This window comes from Saccopteryx leptura, chromosome 2 (assembly GCF_036850995.1).
Source record: "Saccopteryx leptura isolate mSacLep1 chromosome 2, mSacLep1_pri_phased_curated, whole genome shotgun sequence".
Classification (NCBI taxonomy): domain Eukaryota; kingdom Metazoa; phylum Chordata; class Mammalia; order Chiroptera; family Emballonuridae; genus Saccopteryx; species Saccopteryx leptura.
Window position 1 is genome coordinate 216616524 of NC_089504.1, and position 20086 is coordinate 216636609.

General features: G+C 42.8%; 1 protein-coding gene across 3 annotated transcripts; it reads left to right on the plus strand.

Annotated features, from left to right (window-relative positions):
* The first annotated feature begins 2203 nt into the window (after positions 1-2203).
* Positions 2204-15156, plus strand: U2AF1 (U2 small nuclear RNA auxiliary factor 1). Of its 3 annotated transcripts, none has more exons than XM_066370078.1 (8): positions 2204-2332; positions 5483-5570; positions 8325-8391; positions 12535-12584; positions 12740-12838; positions 13249-13382; positions 13488-13580; positions 14877-15156. In XM_066370078.1, the coding sequence occupies exons 1-8, from the start codon at positions 2289-2291 to the stop codon at positions 15022-15024; spliced, it is 723 nt and encodes a 240-aa protein (XP_066226175.1). In that variant the 5' UTR covers positions 2204-2288; the 3' UTR covers positions 15025-15156. The 3 variants fall into 3 exon arrangements, with proteins under 3 accessions (XP_066226175.1, XP_066226177.1, XP_066226178.1); XM_066370080.1 differs by lacking the exon at positions 8325-8391 and adding an exon at positions 9226-9292; XM_066370081.1 differs by lacking the exons at positions 2204-2332; positions 5483-5570 and adding an exon at positions 9226-9292 and having other exon boundaries at positions 8373-8391; positions 14877-15153.
* Positions 15157-20086: the final 4930 nt, after the last annotated feature.

Genomic DNA, 20086 nt, shown 5'->3' on the forward strand with positions numbered 1-20086 from the left:
AGAGAACTTTAGGATACACTAAGCTGGGTGGCAATGGTAGATTCATAATAGAAGTTGGCAAAAAGGGGAAAGAGAGCTCTAAATTAGGAGTAGGTCCCAGCCTGAAATATGAGTGGGGCATTGAGGTAGGAGGAATAAAGGAACACTATATATTAAACAAAGCAGCAGAAAATGGGACTATCAACACCCACAACAGAGATCTTCAAAGGAAGAATAAAAAACCTGACTATTCAGGCAAGACATAGTTAAGTGGCCCTTGTGCAAATGAGATTAGTTTACCTGCTTCTTGGAAGAAATACCCTAGGCTCGTCCACAGTGTTGTAGATGGGGCCGATGGCCCTGGGCACCTTCAGCCTTCAGTGGCAAACCCCAGCATTCTGGGCAAGGTTAGATCATAGGTGGCTGGAGCAGGGCTGGAAGAGGCTGAACCCTCCCTTAGAGGAGCAAGGGGGAAGCCTACCTTCCAGTGTCCCTGTTTCCTCACAGCAGAGGCATGTAAGTCTGGCAGGCTTTAGCTCAATGACCTTCCTTTCCACTATTGAAGCAGAACCCAGATGGCATCCTATGAGACCCCTTTGGGGTGTTGGAGCCTTTAAGGGCATATCCTAAAAGCTGGTAGTTCCCCTGATCTCTATTGGGCTTTTTCTGCCTCTTGGTCCATGCTCAGAAGATCTTGCTGAGGGGTTTGAGGATCCCCATCCACCTACATAAATCTTTTTCATATATCTGGGGTTATTTGGAAAAAGACAAAACAGTGTTATTAGCTGGATCAAATAAAGAAGGTAGTAGTTTGCAGGAGAAAAAGATTTGGCGTCTCCTGTTCATCAGCATTCAAAAAAATTTTTTTAATTTTTTAGGTAAAAAGCATGGTAGTTCCAGGATATGACTCCCCCTTTTAAATTTTTTTTTAATTGACCTTAAAATATTTGCTGGGTACACTTTAATAATACCTTGACTTTAAAGATTGTAAGAAATACACATAATTCGAAAGGTTTGACAAAATACAGTAAATGCTTTTTGCTCCATATGCAGGAGCATTGTCAGTTTAACCAGTTTAGGAAATCCAATAATAGAACAATGCATACAATAAGCTATAACATGCTTAGCAGCCTCTCCTGTTCTGACAGAGGTTACTATAAATCCAGAATATGTATCCACTGTGATGTAGACATAAGACTGTTTGCCAAATGAAGGTATATGAGTAACATCCATTTGCCAAAGTTGTCCTGGTAGGGGTCCTTGATGGTTAACTCCAAATTAAGGGACAGATTGTAGTATAGGATAAAAAAACCCTTTAAACAGAAATGCATTCCCTCACTCAGCTGAAGACTGAAAGTCTGAGATCAAGGTGTCCCAGGATTGGTTCTTCTGACAGCCTCTCTCTTTGGCTTAATGACATCAGTCAGATCTAACTAACAGCCTCATTTTAACCAAATCATTTCTGTAAAGACACAACTTCCATGTATAGCCACATTCTGAGGTGCTGGGAGTCAGGGCTTCAACATATGAATTTGGGGCACACAGTTCCACCATCACTGTAGTGGTGGTTCGTTTCCATGGCCTGCCACCCCTACCCAAGTCAGGCCCCATCATTTCTCACCAACAAAACTCCTCTACCGCCACCTCCCCACTGGCCTTGTCCCCCCTAAAGAGTCTCATCACCTGGTTGCTCAAACACTAAGCTAAGCACTGCCAGGAAGAGACTTTTCACACCACCTTAACACAGGGAGACTATCCTGGTTCATACAGGTAGGCCCAGCCTAGGAACTGGAGCCTTAAAAGGGCCGAACCCCGGCAAAGCGTTTGTCTTGTGGTCAGGGACGCCCCAATTCCATTCTCCGCCTTTGAGGGCAGTGTAGAGGGGCTTTCACAGAAGAAAGGTTCGAAAGCGGTGCGAGTCCCCCAGGAAAGGTGCAAGCACGCAGGCGCGCCTTCGAGATCCGTGGACACTGCCGCATACGACTGCGCAGAAAAGCCCCTCACCCGCCGCCTTCCCCTTCCAGCAGCGGTTTACGCGGGGGAGTTCCCCAGGCTAGGGTCGGTGTCGGGGGTGCAGGGCCACGACACGCCGGAAGAGGGCGTCGGCGGGCAGCACCGGGGATCGAGGATCAAGGGGACGGTGCCTCCCGCGCGCTCCAAGCTCCGCCCACGCGCAGGCAGCATTTTGCCCGATTGGGCAGCGCCGCCACGCCGGCGGGGTGAGCGTCGTCGCGTCCCGGTGACGTTTCCCGCGGGCGTCGGGCAGTGGCGGCGGCGTCGACAGTAGTGTTGGCTGCTGCGGGTGGGAAATGGCGGAGTACTTGGCCTCCATCTTCGGAACCGAAAAAGACAAGTGAGTTAGAGCCGCCCGCCGGGGATCCGGGCCGGAGAGGCGGGCGGGTACGGCGGCGGGCCCTGGGCAGTGGCGGGAGGCCCGGGGAGGGGGGGGGGGGGGGGCTTGCATCCTTCCGGCCTTGGAAGCCGCGCGCCTCCGCCGCCTCGTGGACGTTGGGGCGGGAGGGCAGGCAGGCCGGCGTTGGGCGCCCGAGCGGGCAGCGGGCTTCTGCGCGGCTGGCGCGGGCTTGCCCACCTTCTAGATGGTCGGCTCGCCGGGCCCCACGGCTCTCAAAAGGCGTCTCCAGTTGGCTGAGGTTGTCAACGTGAAACAGTTCCCCGCAACTTTCAGCCTCTAATGTTGTGTCGGGCAAGCTCTAGTACACATCTCGCCCGTATTTGTCGTCAGATAACTTAGGGTCCTAATTGTTGAGGTTTTAAAATACTATACTTGAAGACTCAATTCCAATATAAAGGAGGGTTTTAGCCTTTTTATTTTTAAGGTTGCATGTCTTCCTTAATCAATTTTAAATTAAAAGTTAAAATTTTAATTGACTTTGCTACCCTCGCGTGTATTGAAATTTAGACTGAAGTGAACGTCTTAAGACATTATAATTCTCATTTTGAAAACCTAAAAACTAAATATCTGGCGTAACCTACTCTTCGAATAAACAGTTACTATTTGGGATTTTTCAAGGCTATATAAGGTTTATATGAAGATATGTTTTCCACAGTAAATCCTGAAGTTTGTCATAGATAATGTTTTACTACCACTTTTCAAACACTTTAAATTGTTTCTGTTTTCCAGGATACAACTTATAAAATGCCTTCTTTTACACACGGTAGACGCTCCTGTGTTGTTTGGAAGAGGGGGTTATATTTTTTCCTAGCAAAGATCACAAGACAAAATCATCAGTCATAGCCACTTGGGTGTCAACCCAAAGACAGTATCTGAGGACTCAAAGCTGGACAATATTTGGGGCTTGTTCTCAATGATGGAGGGGTTGCATGCATGTAAAGGGCAATTAAAGTAAAATGTATCAAATTGTGTTAAGTGCTATGGGAGAGGTGTGCACTCTGAATGCTTTGGGCTCACGGGAAAGCAATGGAGAACTTGCCTTTAAACATGGTCTTGATTGAATGGGCCAGCTCTGCTGGAAAAAGGGGCTTTTGAGTGCAGGCCAAGAACATGTATCATTAATTTCACTCTAGCTTATATTAGTATAGACCATCACTTCTGTCTCATGCAGATTTTTTGTTGTTCTGGTAAAAAAAAAACACCTCAGGTGGTGTCTTCACTGTTGTTACTCTACAAAACTCTTACTTCAGGGGTTATTCCAATAACCTATTCAGGCTGTATTGTAAAAACTGGGATTAATTCAAGAAACTTGATTATTTCGTGTATGTTATTCATATTCTCATTTATTTTTTTTTTATTTTTTTTTTCATTTTTCTGAAGTTGGAAATAGGGAGAGACAGTCAGACAGACTCCCGCATGCACCCGACCTGGATCCACCCGGCACGCCCACCATGGGGCGACGCTCTGCCCACCAGGGGGCGATGCTCTGCCCATCCTGGGCGTCGCCATTTTGCGACCAGAGCCACTCTAGCGCCTGGGACAGAGCCCACAGAGCCATCCCCAGCGCCCGGGCCATCTTTGCTCCAATGGAGCCTTGGCTGCAGGAGGGGAAGAGAGAGACAGAGAGGAAAGCGCGGCGGAGGGGTGGAGAAGCAAATGGGCGCTTCTCCTGTGTACCCTGGCCGGGAATTGAACCCGGGTCCTCCGCACGCTAGGCCGACGCTCTACCGCTGAGCCAACCGGCCAGGGCCTTCATATTCTCATTTAAATGGGCATCATCAAATGAAAATTATCTCTAGAAGTGTAGGAACAAGGATTGTTCTAATTATGGAATAGTTGGATATTAAGTGTTCAGGTACGAGTTTTGCTCATTCTGAGATTTTATTTTTTAAATAAGCTCTTCGTTTTCAGGTCACTCTGAAGAGAAAAGGTTACATACTCAAGTTAGTCTAAAGTAAGACCTATAAGTTCGCAAATATGTATAATCATTTATCTCCCCCAGTAAGTTTAGACATTTCCAACTTGATTGCTACCGAATAATATATCAAAGGCTAGTTGGTCTTCATGGTCCATCAGATTTCATTGAGATCCTTTTGTCTTGACTCTGGATTGGCTGTCTAAATATATGGCACGTGCTAAAATATTCAGTATACCTACAGGGTAAATGTTCCCACCTCTGCAAGTCCAAATTTGAATGGGACTCGTCTAGTAAGATTTCATAGTTCACAGATTTGCTAAGCCACCTGGCATTGCTGTCACGCTGGCTGGATTGCTAGTTTTAATTTGATCTGAGTCATCCAATATTTGACCAGTGTTAAGGGAAGGCTTTGCAATAGGGACAGAGGTGCAGGTTGAGTTCCCCAATTGCTTGATAAGTATATATATTGAAACCAGAAGAATTACTTACTTCAGAACTGTTTATGGAAATTTCCTATTGCTCTGGTATCATGGGTGAAGATACCCTGGACTTTGTTTTCTGCTTTATTTAGCTTAGGATTGCATTTCATGAGCACTGTGTGTGACGCATACCTACATTACAGCTGATTTCGGAACAGTGCCAGCTTGGCATTTTCCTCATTTATAGATGGCTCTTAAGACCCTGAGAGGTGGGGTAACTTGCCCAAGGCAGCAACTAAAAGAGTCACTGTACACTGTTGCCACTATACTGTGTGTGTTCTCAAGAGAAGTTGTTTCTTTGTGGAAGACTAAAGAACAGATACATTTAAGTTATACTTAGTGTAAGACTTTATACTAAGACTAAACAATAATTTCATTTCTAAAATAGAGCAGCAGAACTTGAGAGTAGGGGGGATTTGAATAGGGAAAAATTGGGTTTGCATGCTCTTCATTGAAAGAGTTTACAGAAGGTCACATCAGAGCTAAGTAGTACTAAAGTGTTGCCAGGAAGGGGGAGGAGTGCCTGCTACCAATCAAAAAACCAATGCGCCTGGAAGTAATTCGATAGCATGTATCATGTTTTTATGCTTTCTTATTTTGTTTTCCCTATTGTATGTATATCAGGTTGTGGATACATTTACATCTGTTTGGTGTTTTCCCAGGAAAATAATCCACTCTTATTCTCCCTTACAGAGTCAACTGTTCATTCTATTTCAAAATTGGTGCATGTCGTCATGGAGACAGATGCTCTCGGTTGCACAATAAACCGACCTTTAGCCAGGTTTGTTTGTTTTTCTTTTTTTATGTTTTCACGTAAATTATCAAAACTTGATGTACTTTACAGAGTCAGTTAATAATTTCCATGTATAAGCAGGTCTTTTGTTTTTCCGGGTGTTTTATTTTCCACTTGTGTTCATGAATGAATGTGTTCCTTTGTTTCAGTAAGGATGAGGCAGGTGAGCCACCCCCATGGAAGGTCTGAGAGCACTATTCCCTGTTTTTATCACTAGAGATACCTGTTAGAAGTTTTTAGTGTGTGCATGCTGGCATAACTGGTCCTTACCACCTTCCCTGCCCTCTAAGGGACTTGGGCATGGGAGGCACAGCCATTCCAGCATTGGCTTAGCTTCTTCCAGGCACGATGATGCAGAGTGGGATTTCTGCTCTGTGTTCTCTTTAGACCGCAGAGGCGGACGGAGCCATCCTCCAGATGAGACTGAGGTGACTCCCAGCAGACCCATCATGCCATGCCTTTGGGTTCTCCAGTCCTCCTGGGTGTGTCCCCTCTTTTAGACTCCTAGTCAAGGAAATAGCAAGTTGTATGATGGCCTAGAAACATTAAAAATGAAATTTAAGATTAGAAGATGGACATTTAATTTTTTATAGCCAGTCTGTTCACTTGAGAAACTCCTGTAATCTTGGATTTAGGTCTGCTATGATTCAATTGAATCAAAAATTATGATTTTGTAATATTTTTGGTTAAATGAAGAAAAGGCAAGAAGAGTTTTTACCCTGTAAGTGATCACTGATGGATTAAAGGGAGGAAACTCTAATGCTAACAGAAAGCTTATGCCCAGGTGTACCAGAATGTTGGAATTTGAGAGATTTGTACTAGAGTCTTTGTAGATTATGGGCTGTTGAGCTCTTTCTGACCACTCATGAAGTCTGAACTATTGGTTAGCTACCCGACTTTACTTTGAGCTCATGTTTTTCTGTCCACATGTTTAAGCATTTAGGAAAAGCAGCCAATTGGTATAAGAGAGATATTAGTATTTCCTAATTTAAGCCCATAGGAAACGTTACAGTTCAATTTGTTTTTAGAAAGGGGTGATGGCTTCCCTTTCCCATTGTTCTTGATTACCAAGTGAATACTATTAAAAAATCTAAATAGCTTTGAACATATCTTAAGTTTTAGAATATTGGAGAATTTGCTTTAAATTTTGTTGTAAAAAAATTGTTTTAATTTTTTTAAGTGCTATGGTTTATAACTAAATCTTCACCACTAAGCCAGTGGCCAAAGATTGGGCAGTAATCGAGCATCTTAAGTGTCCACTGAGTTCTTTGATTTTGGAGGGGTATTTATAGATGTACCAATTGTTGGGCTGAGAGAGTTACACATTTGTCTTTAAGCTACCCAGAGACACCTGGTTTTTCTGAATCATTGATTACCTTGGAGTTAATTTGAACACTTTGGATCAAAACAAGGCAATGATTTCCTTAAAGTTTGGTGGGGTCAGATATAGGTGTTTAACTGAGCAGCTTGTTTTGACTTCGTTGGTTGATTTTAGGTAATCTTAACCACCCGATTCTGATGAGATGGCACTGCCCCCTTTAAATGACCATTCTTTGTTAGATAGCCATTGCCAGGTTACCTGAGTGAAACCTAAAATGAATTTTCCTATTGAATAATTGGGCCCAGTATAGCTTTCCATAAGAGTCGTCACACTGGTAATTCCAGTTGAAAATACTAAGTCAGCTTTGGAAACATCCAAGGCCTGAGATAAGCTGACTCGGGGCAGTGGTCCATGGCCTGGGAAAGACTCCAGGCCCTGAGTGGAGGGTCTGGTTGTTAACATGTATGCAACCTACTGTTGGGAGTTTTTGCAAGTGGGTTTCCCAGCAGCAGACCTTTGACTAGGGAGTGATTACACAACCCCTCCCTTTAAACGTAGCTAGAAATGGAACTGGCTGGTTCTATAAAACCACTTACAAAACTGCTTTGGACACGTGTTACTGAAATCGAACATTTATTTTTTGTGTTCTATTGATTCAGCTTGTAAATATTTAGCTTAATTCAGTGTGAGTTTCTTTTTATGCTTCTTACAGTGATGTGGACATTTAAGATTCATGTCATTTATTAGTCTACTAACTTAAACATGGTTTGTTTTTTCAGACAACTTGATTTTAAGAAGAACGGTACAATGTAAGGTTTCAAGTCTGCCTGATCCAGTTTAAAGCAGAAGGGCTAAAAGGATTTTTCCCCTTAAAGAAGGATCGGAAAAGAGCAAATGTTTTAAGCTATTGTATTATGTAAACAGAGATTCCACCAAGAAAATATAAATCAGATAGGTGTCGATGACAGTTAGGAAACCCACTTGGTGTGCCTGTTTCCTATGAGACCAGAGAGCTGGATGGACTGCATACAGTTGGGTTATGCACTTGGTTCTTTAAAAATAATTTTGTATGGGGAATATATGTTGTGAAATTTTTCAACATCTTAGAATGTCTGCTAGCTTGAAATATTGAAAATGCTGATGTTCTGTGTATCTTGCATTAAAACATTTTCATAATGTGGGACTGATCAAACTAGCAATTAAAATTTCTTCTTGGTTGCTGGCGGACTTGACCTAAGAAGTCACTGCTCAAACTCTGTTTTCATAATATGATGGTTTGGGTGTACTCTTGAAGACAATTGTCTGACTTGCAGGAAACAAGCAAGCGTTGAGCCATTTGCAAACAAGTTGTCTCTTTGCAATTGTCTAATATATGCACAGCAGCCAGTAGAATTCCCCTTTTTATTTTTTTTTCCCCGCAGACCATCTTGATTCAAAACATCTATCGTAATCCCCAAAACAGTGCACAGACGGCTGACGGCTCACACTGTAAGTCCCACAGTTGGAGAAATTTTTTTAAAACAATGGTGTTAAAGAGCCCACTCTTAATTGAGACAAATAATGTTGGCTTCTGAGCTGCTGACATAGAGCTGTTGCAAACAGGACAAGGTGATGGAAGTCCTTGGTGTATATAGCAAGAACTTGATACTTGGCTGTGTTCAGGAGGCTGTCCTAGGGAAGGTCACTGGCCAGGTCTCTTCCCTTGATTGACATTTGTTAACAAGAGAAGATCTGTCCATGTGCCATTTGAACATTATCAGCCAGTCACTGGTCTTTACAGTGACTGAACCCCTGGCATTTATTAAGTTCTTCCTGTAAAATTAATAATCTTAGGAATATTTAGGAATCAGTAAGGTAAGTTGCCCGATAAGTGGGTTTTATTTCAACATTATGATTTTTTCCTCCAGGAAATGGAGATTTCATGATATGTAATTATTGTATTTCTCTAATACAGTAATTGTGTCATCAGTTCATATGGACACTTTTTTCTTTCTCAATTGTCCATTAAAGTTTTTCTGAGAATGTTCTGGCAGTAGCCTGCTGAGTTTGTTTGCACTCTTACCTGGCTTGGAACTTTGCAGTGGAGACGGTTTATGTGCTGTGACCAGAAATACAATACTGGCATATCATGGGATCTCTGTGCCTTTCAGTGCTAGGGTGCTCCGAGACCGCCATCAGCTAAGAAAACATCTCTGCCTCGAAAGAAATAACTTGCTTTTTTTCAGCACTGAGTCTTGACTGAAACAATCGCCACAAGAGACCGGTTAAGTGTTTACATTTAAAATTTTCCATAATATAAAGTTGTTGCGTTTTGTATTTCAGACCATTGCCCTCTTGAACATTTACCGTAACCCTCAAAACTCTTCCCAGTCTGCTGACGGTTTGCGCTGTAAGTTCATACAAGTTCCTTCCCTGGTTCCCTGGGCTTGCGTGTCAGAGCTCAGCGTCCACTCCACCTGATCTGCCGCTCTAGTGTCAAGGACTGCTTCCACTAGAAGTGTCGAGAGCTTTTGTCCCACTGATCCGTGGAAACCTCTGTCAGAGATTTGAACTCTGCCCATTTGCTTGAGAAGGAAAAGATGATTACAGAGGGCTCCACTTGCAGTAGCTCGGAGCTGCTGCTCCTTCTCCCTTTACCTTGACCACCCTCCCAGGGAAGAGTGCCCATGGAGTTATATGGGAGCTGTGTTCCTCCCTCTGAGAGCACCAGTATTTAAATTTCTCTCACTTAAAAAAATTTGTTCTGAAATTACTTTGCAGATTTTTTTTCTCATTAGAATTTTTCCCGTTAAACTCCATTTTGGAGCTCATACTTTAATTGTGAGAGCATTGTTCTAAGAGCATTTCACAAGTGAGGGTCCTCCAGGTTTCAGTGACTCCTTCATTTCCTCAGGACCAGCCAGCCCTGCACTCACTCGGTTTTTAACCAGACTACTTTATGTAGATATCTCCAACTTCAGGAATGAATTCACTGCATTTGGAAAATATAGGATACTTGGTGGGGAAATAGATCTAAACCCGGTATTCATTAGACATTACCAGTTTCTTATTGTACTGGTAAACATTGTTATGACTTGTATTTACAGAGGGGTAGAGAACAGGATACATAATGAACTATCAATGGAAAGTTCAGAAAACAAAAACTGAAGTTTTAGAACTCAAACTGTAGGATCAAATGTAGTCACCTTTAGATAAATTAAAAGGAACATCCTGGATTCCTGTTCAAATCAAGGAGTCTGAACCACGGGATGTGTGCCTCTTACCAGTTTGTTTGAAAGCTGGAAACATTAATAGAAGACACTATCAGAGGTAACCTGGTAGCACAGACCTAAATCCAATGCGGCCTTGGCCCAGAACCCCTCAGTTTATGGGTGACCTGCACTGGGTGGGATGGTCCTAGAAGCCACCACCCACTCTTTCAGGCCCCACACTGGAGGTCTCCTGGTTATACTCCTGCACACGCAGGAGCACCCGTGTCTGCATGACAGGACTGTCTTCTCAGTTTTCCTGCCCAGACAGTTACCGTTTTTAGTTGCTTACACTGACCTGATAGTGAAGAAGTCTTTCCCCAGATCTGATGGTAGCATGATTGACTTGGTAGCCGTTGGTTTAAAATACCTGGTTTTTTGTTCCTGTTTTAAGAAGTAAGATCAATTAGACGGAGGGAAATGTTTATATGTGGATTTAATTAAAATCAAATGAAAAGTAAATGGAGTAACAACAATTCTTAATTCTTTTCCCTGCTTGTTTACTTGGGGACTGTGGGTTCTGTATTGGCAAAAGAATGTTGTGTTAGTTTTCTTGGTGTCTTTATTTGCGATTCACAGTGCTCTTGTTCTGCGTGTGCTACAAAATAGAAGTTTAGCTATAGCAAATTTTCTAGTTCTGGAGTCCAGATTGTACAAAGTAAATGAAATTCTGATTCTGCAATTTAAAAGGAAAATCAATTTAAGTTGATAAACTGAAATATTTGGCATCAGACCCTTACACTAAAATTTCAGTCAAGTGAGTTCATCGGTTTTCCTAAAATTAATGGTTCTTTTGAACATACCCTTTCATTCATAGAAAAATAAACGTTTTGTTCTTGGGTTAAACTTAATCCCAGTTTAAGAATGTTTCTATAAGAAAACTGGGTATTTTTCAGTTTGTATTACTTAAAATATATTGAGTCATATAAATTACTTTTTAATTGTTAGTTTTTAATCACTTATCTCTGCCATTCAGGTCATTTTGATTGACTCAATAATTTTAAGCAGAGTACAGAAAATATAGTATGCCCGCTTTCAAGCATTTTCAAATACAAGCTTTCCTAAAGTTACTGAAATGTGACGTTCAGTGATTGAACTGGTATTAGAACCACACCAGACTCAATTGTCAGAACTGCTCAGACTTTGAACATGTTCAGAATTTTTTCTTCATTCTCACTTTGCTTGATGTGGGGAAGGAAGTGAGTAGTGACCTGCCCCGTGGAATGGGTTTGCTTGCCTATCTCCTCTGTTTAGAATTTGGTCTCTACTCAGGGAGGAGATATATTCCTGATGGCCTTCCAGTTGGGATGGGCCATCAAGAGTAGGAGTTGTTGCCTGTGTTCAATGTGTTTGGGTTCTAAAGTGGGCTGGATTCCATAAATTCAAAAGTAACTAAAATGTAGGGTGGTTAAGTATTAGAAAATAAACTTAAATCACTCTCAGAATCAAAAAATTAAAGTTCTTATCCTTAAAGATAAAAAGGTTTTTAGCAGTTAGGAAAGTGCTGAAGGCAGCAGTCTGGATAGAGAGCCCTGCACCACGGCTCAGGAGCCTGGCCTGTCAGCTAGCAAGTGAAGACTCAGCTGGCCCAGCCTAAAAGCCTCTCAGTTTCCTGGACTCACTGGTCCAGCCATCTGGAACATCAGTTTATTGACATGCCAGCTTTTTGACTTCTCAGATTTAGGTTAGGAGAACTCTAAAATTTGGTAGAGGACATGGTAATGGACATAGAATATAAATCTGCAAAAGCCATCCACAGAATGAACATGATTTCACTTAGTGCATATGATTTATGAAGAAGAATAAACAAGGAAAGTAATCAAGTATTGTAACTTTCCCTTTTACTCAAAGAGCATTCAAAATATTTTAATTAAACTTGGTAACTCCTGAGTATATGGTCATTTGGGTTTTAATTGCATCAGAAAGAATTTTACAGCATTCTGTGTGGCTGATTATCTGTGAAAGAAATGAGTCAGGAATGTAAGCTTTTAATCACTTATCCTGACTCAGTATTTGTTTTAACCTAATAAAGAAGAAAAAAGTGATTACTTAGCCTCTTTTAAATCTTAAGAAATTTTTCATTGAAAATTTTTTGAGTCAACTCTTAAACTTTCTGGAAATGTGGCCCTTTGATGCTGATTAAAACTTGTTGTGATTTTATTAGCCAGAATGGAGACTCCTGGGGCATTTAAAAGTTTTGCCACGCTTTAAGATTTTAACAATTGGCTGTGTGACACAGTCTCGTCAGTGCTCCAGTAGGACACAGCTCTGTCGGGTTCTCTCTCTAGATAATCTGATGTGTGTCACTGTAGCAGATTATTTAAGCACAAGTGTTCTCAATCACAGTCCCTGATCTAACCAGCAAGATTTCTGTTGTTTACAGGTGCTGTGAGTGATGTCGAGATGCAGGAACACTATGATGAGTTTTTTGAGGTGAGATATTATTTGGAACTTTTAGACCTGTTCATCCTTTTTATCAGTTTGGGGGCATTAAAACTTTTCTCCATTAGTAAAAATAGTTAAACATGAGTTGTGTTCAATTAGTCGTTTATCTTTAATGTATAATGACCTTTAACATTGTCTTCCAGGAGGTTTTTACAGAGATGGAGGAGAAGTATGGTGAGGTTGAAGAGATGAACGTCTGTGATAACCTTGGAGACCACCTCGTAGGAAATGTGTACGTGAAGGTAGGTGGAAGGGGACGTGTGGGGGCTGTCTCCTGGCAGCTGTGGGTGAGGAATAAGGAAAGCTCACTTTATTGTTTTAACTGTGAACCTTAGAGTGCTGAATGTTTGGTACTGCTGGTGAATTTGCATGCACATACAGGAGCAGCCCTCCCTTTAGTGTCAGACACCTTTGTAGCTGTTGGTTAGAGGCTGTTAGAACTGTGGAGAAGTTGGTTGATATGTTTGGTTTCTTTTTTTTAACAAAACTTTCATCGCCTACACAGATCATTACATTCGCTCTATTAACCAATTGAATAGGAAAACCAAGACAATTACTTTACCTGCATGAGCACTCAGCACGCATTTGGGTTAGTAAATGGAAACGTGATATTAAAGTGTGGTGGCGCCAAGCATTTTTGTTGTGTCTTCAGTTTCGCCGTGAAGAAGATGCAGAGAAAGCTGTGATTGACTTGAACAACCGCTGGTTCAACGGGCAGCCCATCCATGCTGAGCTCTCCCCCGTGACCGACTTCCGGGAAGCCTGCTGCCGCCAGTATGAAATGGGGTAGGTGTGGACAGCCTGCCTGCCAGGGAGGTGGAGGATGGGTGTGCATGCACAGCGTGCACATGGGCAATGTGACAGGTGTCCTCTTCTCCCTCTGCCACGCAGAGAGTGTACACGAGGCGGCTTCTGCAACTTCATGCATCTGAAGCCCATTTCCAGAGAGCTGCGACGGGAACTGTATGGGCGCCGGCGCAAGAAGTGAGTACTTCACCGTGTCCATTATGTCACTTAGCTTTGGGGTTTTCGTGTTGAGGGGGTTCCCAAAATTTTTTTTAAAGCTTGGCCTAAGTGTCATTACTGTTTAAAAGGCATTGCTTAGAATGTAGTACAGTGGTACCTTGAGATACGAACAGACCAACATACTAATTTTTTAAGATACAAGCTGCAACTCAGTGCATATTTTTGTTCGAGATCCAAGCAAAATTCCGAGATATGAGTCGTGATTCAGGAAGCTGCCGCTAGTTGGCGTGTTGGCGCACGGGGTCCATTATTGACAGTTTGATATATGAGTTGACTGACTTACGAGCTTGGTTACAGAATGAATTAAATTCGTATCTCAAGACCTATGGTAGCGTAGTGGATAAAGCGTCGACCTGGAAATGCTGTGGTCGCCGGTTCGAAACCCTGGGCTTGCCTGGTCAAGGCACATATGGGAGTTGATGCTTCCTGCTCCTCCCCCCTTCTCTCTCTCTCTCTCTTTCTCTCTCTCTCCTCTCTCTCTCTCCTTTCTAAAATAAATAAAAAATTTAAAAAAAAAATTCGTATCTCAAGGTACCACTGTATGCATTTTAAAATACTGAAATGTACATGTACTCTTGGAAGCATATCCTGCGTACACATTTTTCTACTTAAGTAGAGATGAAATCTCGGGAACTAACCAAGGAAATGGTCGGTGGGAAACGATTAAAATTCATTCCTATGTGTGTATTTTATTATGTGGTTGAATGTCATAACCTCCTTCATATGTTGCATATCTCCACTGAGGTGTTTGGTTTCTGTGGGTTTTGTAGGTCCCTTATCTTAGCGCTGCCCCTGCAGACCACTGGCAGAATCAAGCAGTCATCTCTCCCTAATCCTGATGTTTAAGTGCAGGCAGTCGTGTCAGAAAACAGCCCAAATGTCAGGGGTATAGTGAGTCACTGTTCCTACTGATAGTGAGCTCTGACCCCAGAGGGGTTCTCTCCCATGTCCTGTGAAACTTTAGGAAATGCAGCTATTGTTTGTGATTCTGTCCTCTTGTGAACAAAAATAAGCATAGGAGAAACATCCCTCATCTCAGCCAGAAGTCATACCTGTTAGTTTTGAGATGCCCTTTTTTTTTTTTAAACTCCTTAACATCTAAAAGTAGGATTCATCCTGTAGCTGCAGCTTACGTTTACATTGGAAGCATTTCTTACTATTAATGTTCAGTTCAGTGGGTACAGTGTTTGAAAATGTTAGTCACTGTGGTTTTAAGTTGCATGTTTTCATTTTTTTTCTTTTCCTTGGTTGCAGGCATCGATCGAGGTCCCGGTCCCGGGAGCGTCGCTCTCGGTCTAGAGACCGTGGTCGTGGTGGCGGTGGTGGTGGTGGAGGAGGTGGTGGGGGACGGGAGCGTGATAGGAGGCGGTCAAGAGATCGTGAGAGATCTGGGCGATTCTGAGCCAGGCTATTTTTACCGTATGTGTCTGCTAGAAAGTGTTGTAGTTGATTGACCAAACCAGTTCATAATGGGAATTTTTTTAAAAAAAAAACAATTAAAAAAACAAAGATGGATTTCTGAATAAAATTTGTAGTGATATAGTATTCTTCGTGTAATTTTTTTCTTATGGAAAGTTCACTTTAAGTCTCTCTTCCTTTACTGACTTGCACATTATTAGCCCTGTAGTGAAGATTAATGTCCATCAGTCACTTTGGGTAGAAATGAAACCATATCTTTAAACTTAAGTTCTAAAATAAAACACCTACCACTTGAGACTTGAGGTAAAAGTCACATAGGAAAAAGTCAAGTCTTGTTATCTACATACTAACAATCCCGAATTTCTTTTCTGAGGCTGAGTGGACTGGTGTGGAAATCCTCTGGGGTTCATTGACTAATAGTAAATAAATGCTTTAGACTACTGGAGTTTATAGGGAAGCTAATCTTGGATGAAATGCAGTATTGCATGTTTCTTCTTTTTTTTTTTTTTTTAATTTTTATTTTATTCATTTTTAGAGAGGAGAGAGATAGAGACAGAGAGGGATAGAGAGGAGAGACAGAGAGAAGAGAGAGAGAGAAGGGGGGAGGAGCTGGAAGCATCAACTCCCATATGTGCCTTGACCAGGCAAGCCCAGGGTTTCGATCCGGCGACCTCAGCATTTCCAGGTCGACGCTTTATCCACTGCGCCACCACAGGTCAGGCCTGCATGTTTCTTTACTCATGAGTTTTGTAGTGTTGCTTTGAGAGCCACCTTGCACTCCTGAAACGTGGGTGTACACAAAACATGAAGACGTTCCATGCAGCCCAAGAGCCAGCAGCCTTGTCAAAGTGCTAGGTTCATGGGACTCACGTTGCACATCGCATTTCTGCACAATTTTGGCATGTGTGTGTGCCAAAAGTGAGCAAAATGAGGTAAATGCCTCGTTAGCACTTAGAATAGTTCTGGTGGCATTTCAAGACAAAAAAAGCAAGGCCTCTCCCCTTGAGAAATGGGTGCTCATAAAGGAGAGGCAGTTCAGAAGACCAGTAATGCTGAGAAACTCCCTTACATCCAAGCAGGCAACTTGGGAACAGGGCTGGCGTCCATCTAGGCAGGTGGGGTTCAGAAGCCCTGAAGGCTTTAGAAAGTGGCCAGATGAGTTAGATCGTGGAGTTTGAATTCCCTTGCTGATCCAACTACAGGCAGAGGGAATTGTAGCAGACATGGAACAAAGAAAGAAAGGACCTCGTGGGATAGAGCTCTTTTTCCCAGTTAATCCACGTGACCTTTTGAGAACTAGGAGGAAGAAACAGCTTTGGGAATAGCAAGTCAGTAGACCAGGCTGTTCCCAGTGTTGTAACGAAGTGCAATGAAGGAATTTCAACAATTATTAAGGATGTATTGACTGTAATTAGAAGTGTTCACACAGTGAGGTATCCCCTTCACACTGGTCAGAATGGCTGTTATCAAAAAAAGTATATGGCCTGACCTGTGGTGGCGCAGTGGATAAAGTGTCGACCTGGAAATGCTCAGGTCATCGGTTCGAAAAACTGGGCTTGCCTGGTCAAGGCACATATGGGAGTTGATGCTTCCTGCTCCTCCCCCCTTTTCTCTCTCTCTCTCTCTCCCCCCCCCCTTAATGAATAAATAAAATCTTTAAAAAAAAAAAAAAAAGACATGGATAGACCTAGAGGAGGGTATTCTAAGTAAAATAAGTCTGGGGAAAGGCAAATACCATTTGGTTTTACTTATATACAGGATCTAAAAAAATGTGAATAAACAGAAACATGCATAGGTACAGAGAACAAACGGATGGTTGCCGGGAGGCGGAGGCTGGGTGAAATTAAAAAGAAAAAGATGAGATCAGTTTTATACAAATTCATTTGAGATGCATGTGAAAATCTAGCTTATAGAGATGTTAGATTATAAGAGTAATACATTCACAGTATTTACTGAAAAAAAAGTAAGTGGACAACACAGTCCAAGCCCATGTTCAAGGGCCTACTGTACTTAACACGTAAGTCAGGTTTAACGAGCTATACGGCGAGCATCCTAGTGAGTACTGCACAACAAGGGGCTGCCGCCAGCTCCCAGGCCAGCAATTCCACCAAGAAGCTCCTACTTTCCTACAGGAAACCAGGCTCAGCTTCTGTGATCATTTTATTTCACTTTGGTTTTATTAAGATCTACATAGACTTCACTAAAATTGAGTTTTGCCTGTGTTTGAATCTTATGTAAATGGAATCTGTGTTATTTTATCTTTCTGCCCAGCTTTTTGCAACATTCGGTATGTGGTTAGACACAGCTGATGTGAAATTTGCGCTTGAGGTATAGCAGTGTGATCAGAACAGAATCGCACCAGGCTGTCTGTGGCCATGCAGCTGACACCTGGTGGCTCTTTGGCTTAGGGTGGTGGGGGCGAGGAGGGGGGTGGCTGCTGGAGGGAGCCTTGCCTGCCTATGGGCACATAAGAGAGGAACTCCTCACTGGCTTCATGCCTCTAATCGCAAGGAAGCGTGAATTTCCTGCCGCACTTGACTGGTCAAAGGAAATCACAGGGCCACCTAGGACTGTGGTCAGAGGGGACCAGAAGGAGGGGTTCTGGGATACTGAGTGTCAGCAGCATCTTCCATAGTGCGTTCAAAGTACAGTTCACCAGAAAGGGACATCTTAAAGGGCCTGACCAGTGGGAGAGCCCCCTTGGCTGGATGACAGGCCCCTTATGTCTCCCATGATGCTTCGTCTCACTGCCCGGGGAGCTGTGCAGGAGATCAGATGAGAACAAAGCCAGTGATCTAGAACTGCTAGATTTGGGAAAATAGAACTCCCCTCCTGTGTCAAATTCCTGAGACAGACACGGTCCTGTCTCTGAAGCTCAAAGTCTCTTTCCCCTCCACTTCTTATGTAATGGAAGCTTCTCAACCAAACAAGTCCTGAATCTAACCAGGTGGCTGCCTTCCCTTGCACCTGTTCAGGAACAGCAGGACAGGCCTGAAAATACAGCCACTAAAGTCCACGTGGCTCATGAGGAGAGGTCCCCCGCCCAGATTTCTGTCAGCCAGCAGGTGGGGTCACACATTCAGTGCCTGTCCTTGATGGTGGGTTTTGTCTGGCTGGATGACTCATGCAGATGGCACAGCATGGCTGTGAAGGAGGGGACCTACCCCCTACCCTTTTTCACCCTTTGGGACTTACTGTTAGCGTGAGTGTAAGAGCTCTCATTCTACAATGGGGCCCCCACCCCAGGACAGACTGCAATCTTTTGTTCAGAAGATGCCCCAGGTGCACTTGGCTCACCCACAGCTGAAATGTCCTTGGGAAACAGGTTCAAACCTTACACAGAACCTTAGGAAACCCCACCTGACTTGGGCAACAAATACTCAGGCACCTGCTTCAAATCTCAGGTCTTTTTTTTTAACAAGTAGAATCGCATGAAATTGTCATTTTTTTGCAGGTCACAGAAGACCAAAAATCAGCAATTTCACATGATTCAACCTAATATAGCCCAGGATTGGGCTGACTGCCATTGCAGGAGAGGCAAGAAATTCAGTGGGGAGAAGCAGAGGCGGCAGTCGAACCCTGGGTCTGAGTCCTGGCTCTATTGCTCACTAGCTGCAGGCTTGCCCTCTCTAAGCCTTGTCCTCTGTAAAGTGATTAAATAGCACCCACTCCTTTGATTGTTAGGAGACTGCATTCGGTAATGCAAGTAAAGTTTTCCGAACAGTGCCTGATGTGTGCATAGTAAGCTCAGTAACGGTTGTTAGTGGTAATAGCATTAGTAACTGAAGGTAGTTATGGGTGGTGGGGAGGACAGCATAGGTATAAGTGGCCTAACAGTCTTGTTTTATATAAAGAATAGTTTGCAGATGGTGTCAAAAGTTATTGAATACAACACTTGTACTCTGGAAGTGACAAATGTTGGAAAAAGTAAAGTAGATCTAAATAAATAGACATTCCAAGTTCATAGACTAGAAGTCTTACTCCCAAGTCCAAAAGAATAATATACTTAAGAATAATTTAACCAAGGAAGTACAAGACTTGTACACTGAAAATTATAAAACACTGCTAATGGAATTAATTCCTGCATAATGGAATGACTTGCCAAATCCACAGGTTGGAAGATGTAACAACATTAAGAGGTCAATTCTCCCCCAAAGTAGTCTGCAGATTCCACACAAGCACTACCACAATCCTAGCAGCCCTTCTGCAGAGATAGAAAAGCTGACCCTAAAGTTTATATGGGATTGCAGGGGACTCTAAACAGCCCAGACTACCTTGAAAAAGGAGAAGAAAGTCAGAAGACTTCACTTCCTGATTTCAAAACTCATCACAAACTTAATAAAAACATCACTGGCACAGACAGGCATATAGATTCATGACATAGAATTGGGGGTCCATGCCCTGACTTGAGTAGCTCAGCTGGTTAGAGTATTGTCCTGACATACCAAGGTTGCAGGTTCAATCCCTGGTCAGAGTACATATAAGAATCAACCAGTGTTGGCATGAATAAGTGGAAAAACAAATATTTCTCTCCCCCCTTCTCTCTCTTTAAATAATAAAATTTTTAATTTTTTTTTTTTGTGTGTGTATGTGTGACAGAGACAGGGATAGGGACAGACAGACAGGGAGAGAGATGAGAAGCATCAATTCTTCATTGTGGCACCTTAGTTGTTCATTGATTGCTTTCTCATATGTGCCTTGACCCCGGGGGCTACAGCAGAGCCAGTGACCTTGGGCTCAACTGATGAACCTTGCTTAAACCAGATGAGCCTGTGCTCATGTCATTGATCTTGGGGCTTCGAACCTGGGTCCTCTGTGTCCCAGTCCAACACTCTGTCCACTGCACTACCACCTGGTCAGGTTAAAAATTTTTTTAAGAATTGAGGGTCCAGAAGTTTTTATGTCAATGGTCAGTTGATTTTTGACAAGGAAGTCAAACCAGTCAATAGGAAATAATAGTGTCTTTACCTCATGGTTCCAGGACAGCTAGTTAAATATATGCAAAAGAATGAAGTGTGATTCTTACCTCCTACCATATCAAAACA